At 38.6% G+C, this 2,438-nt stretch overlaps 1 protein-coding gene across 1 annotated transcript; it reads left to right on the top strand.

Moving 5' to 3' along the window:
- The first annotated feature begins 378 nt into the window (after positions 1–378).
- Positions 379–2,202, top strand: LOC107422007 (phloretin 4'-O-glucosyltransferase). Its single transcript, XM_016031389.4, has one exon. The coding sequence runs from the start codon at positions 504–506 to the stop codon at positions 2,043–2,045; it is 1,542 nt and encodes a 513-aa protein (XP_015886875.3). The 5' UTR covers positions 379–503; the 3' UTR covers positions 2,046–2,202.
- The last annotated feature ends 236 nt before the right edge of the window (positions 2,203–2,438 follow it).

Below are 2,438 nucleotides of genomic sequence, written 5' to 3'. Positions count from 1 at the left end.
AAAAAAAAAAAATGTAGATTCATGATTAAAAAAAAAATATTTTGATGACCCAACCATTTTATAACAATAAAATTATAATGGATTGGATGCATCACAAACCCAAACATACAATTATTTTTTTCTAAATTATAATTATAGACATGTAGTGCATGAGCCACACACTCGATAAATAATATTACTCTTTTTTTTTTTTTTGACACATGAAAAAAAAAATTTCTTTAAAAAGATTACTATTTTTGTACTTCGTATCCAGCTTGCATAAGTGTATTTTTTATTTTTTTTTTTGAAATATGACATGTAATTCCATGCATTATGTGTAACAATTAAAAAAAAATTTCAGGTGTTTTCCTCTCACAAAAAGACGAAAAAGGGAAGGTCGCATGTGTGGGCTCCACTTCTTTTGTGACAATTCCAATGTGTGGGCCCCACATCTCCGCCGCGATAATTTCCATTTTCTATATAATTCCAGTTTCTATATATATGACTATGACCAATAGAGTCCGATGGACTCTTTAACACTTCACTTCAGACTTCCATATAAAAAAAAACCAATCAACCAGCAACACCAAACTCACGCGCCACCATTCGCCACCATTACAGCAATGAAACAACGGCGGTACATCATCGTTCCATTTCCAGCACAAGGTCATATAAACCCCTGCCTACAGTTCTCAAAGCGCCTCATCGGAACCGGTGCTGAGGTCGTCTTCGTCACCTCCATCTCAGTCCACAGGCGCATCATGAAGAACAAAACTTCCACTTCCACCCCGGACGGCCTATCTTTCTTCCTCTATTCCGACGGCTTCGACGACGGTTTCAAGCCCCGTGGTGACCCACACCGTTACCTGTCGGAGCTCCGCCGTGGCAGTAAACAAGCTGTCTCCGATCTCGTAAACTCCGGTGCCAAACATGGCTGTCCCTTCACTTGTGTATTCTACTCCTTATGCGTCCAATGGATTGCAGAGACCACCCGTGAACTCCACGTTCCATCGGCGTTGCTTTGGATCGAACCGGCTACCGTGTTCGGCATCTACTACTATTTCTTCCATGGCTATGAAGATGAAATCAAGAACAATATGAATGATCCTTCATATTCGATAGAATTACCTGGACTGCCACTGAAGCTCACTGGTCGTGACCTTCCCACGTTCATGGATGCTACAAAGTCTGAAAACAATGAGACCTTCCAACTCAACATGTTTAGAGAGCAGTTCGATGTGCTCGACAAAGAAACCAAAATTCCAAGGGTGCTTGTGAACAGCTTTGATGCTTTAGAGCCTGAAGCTTTTATATCAATCAGTGATGATCAGGTTAAACTATTCGGGATCGGACCGTTGATTCAGTCCACTTTCTCGGGTGAAGAAGATCATGAAGATCAATCCGAGACTTCATTTAGAGGTGATCTTTATCAAATTAACACAAAAGATAATTATATGGAATGGATGAGCTCGAAACCGGTAAGGTCAGTCATTTATGTGTCGTTTGGAAGCTTCTGCGTGTTACCAAAGCCACAAATGGAGGAAATTGCGGGTGGGCTATTGGATTATGGCCGTCCTTTCTTGTGGGTTATTACAGAAAGGCAATCCGAAGAGAGAAAAAAAGAAGAAGATGAGCTAAGCTGCAGAGAGGAATTGGAGAAGCTTGGGAGGATAGTTTCATGGTGTTCTCAGCTAGACGTTTTGTCAAACACTTCATTGGGTTGTTTTGTGACCCATTGTGGGTGGAATTCCACATTGGAGAGCTTGGTTTGTGGGGTTCCAATGGTGGCTTTTCCTAGGTGGTTAGACCAAGGAACCAATGCGAAGCTTATCGAGGATGTTTGGAAGACAGGATTGAGAGTGAAGGCAAACAAGGAAGGGATTGTTGAAAGAGATGAAATTAAGAGGTGCTTGGAATTGGTAATGGGAGATGATGACATTGGAAGGAATACCAAGAAATGGAAGGATTTGGGTAGAGATGCTTTGAAGGCTGGTGGAACTTTTGATAAGAATTTTAAGGCGTTTTTGGATGAGATAGATCAGGAGAAAGGTCATTTTGTAGATTAATTAGCAATTGTAGTTTCAGATTTGAAACCAATATTTAATCTTTTAGAAAAGTGGATTAATCCATTAAACCGTATCACGGAAAACAACAGGTATCGTAATGGTTAATTTGTTTTTCTTTTCAATACATATTGCAATGTTCTTCTTCTTAAAAGTTTTATTTATCATTAGTATTATTATTATTATTTACCATAAAACTCTTCTTTTAAAGTAATATGACTTGACCACTGCCAATTTAAGGGGATCTACTTAGTATTATATTATTATTATGTCAAAAATGCATGTAAGCATTGATTTGGATAATTTTTTTTTTTTTTTTTTCTTTCTACAATTTGAGAAAGGGTAGAGTTTTACTCATGTTCACGTTTGAACCTCGGACTTGAATCTGAATAGATT

The sequence above is a fragment of the Ziziphus jujuba genome, chromosome 3, assembly GCF_031755915.1.
Source record: "Ziziphus jujuba cultivar Dongzao chromosome 3, ASM3175591v1".
Lineage (NCBI taxonomy): Eukaryota > Viridiplantae > Streptophyta > Magnoliopsida > Rosales > Rhamnaceae > Ziziphus > Ziziphus jujuba.
The sequence above is the reverse complement of the archived record's forward strand: the minus strand, read 5'-3'. Positions and strand labels throughout refer to the sequence as shown.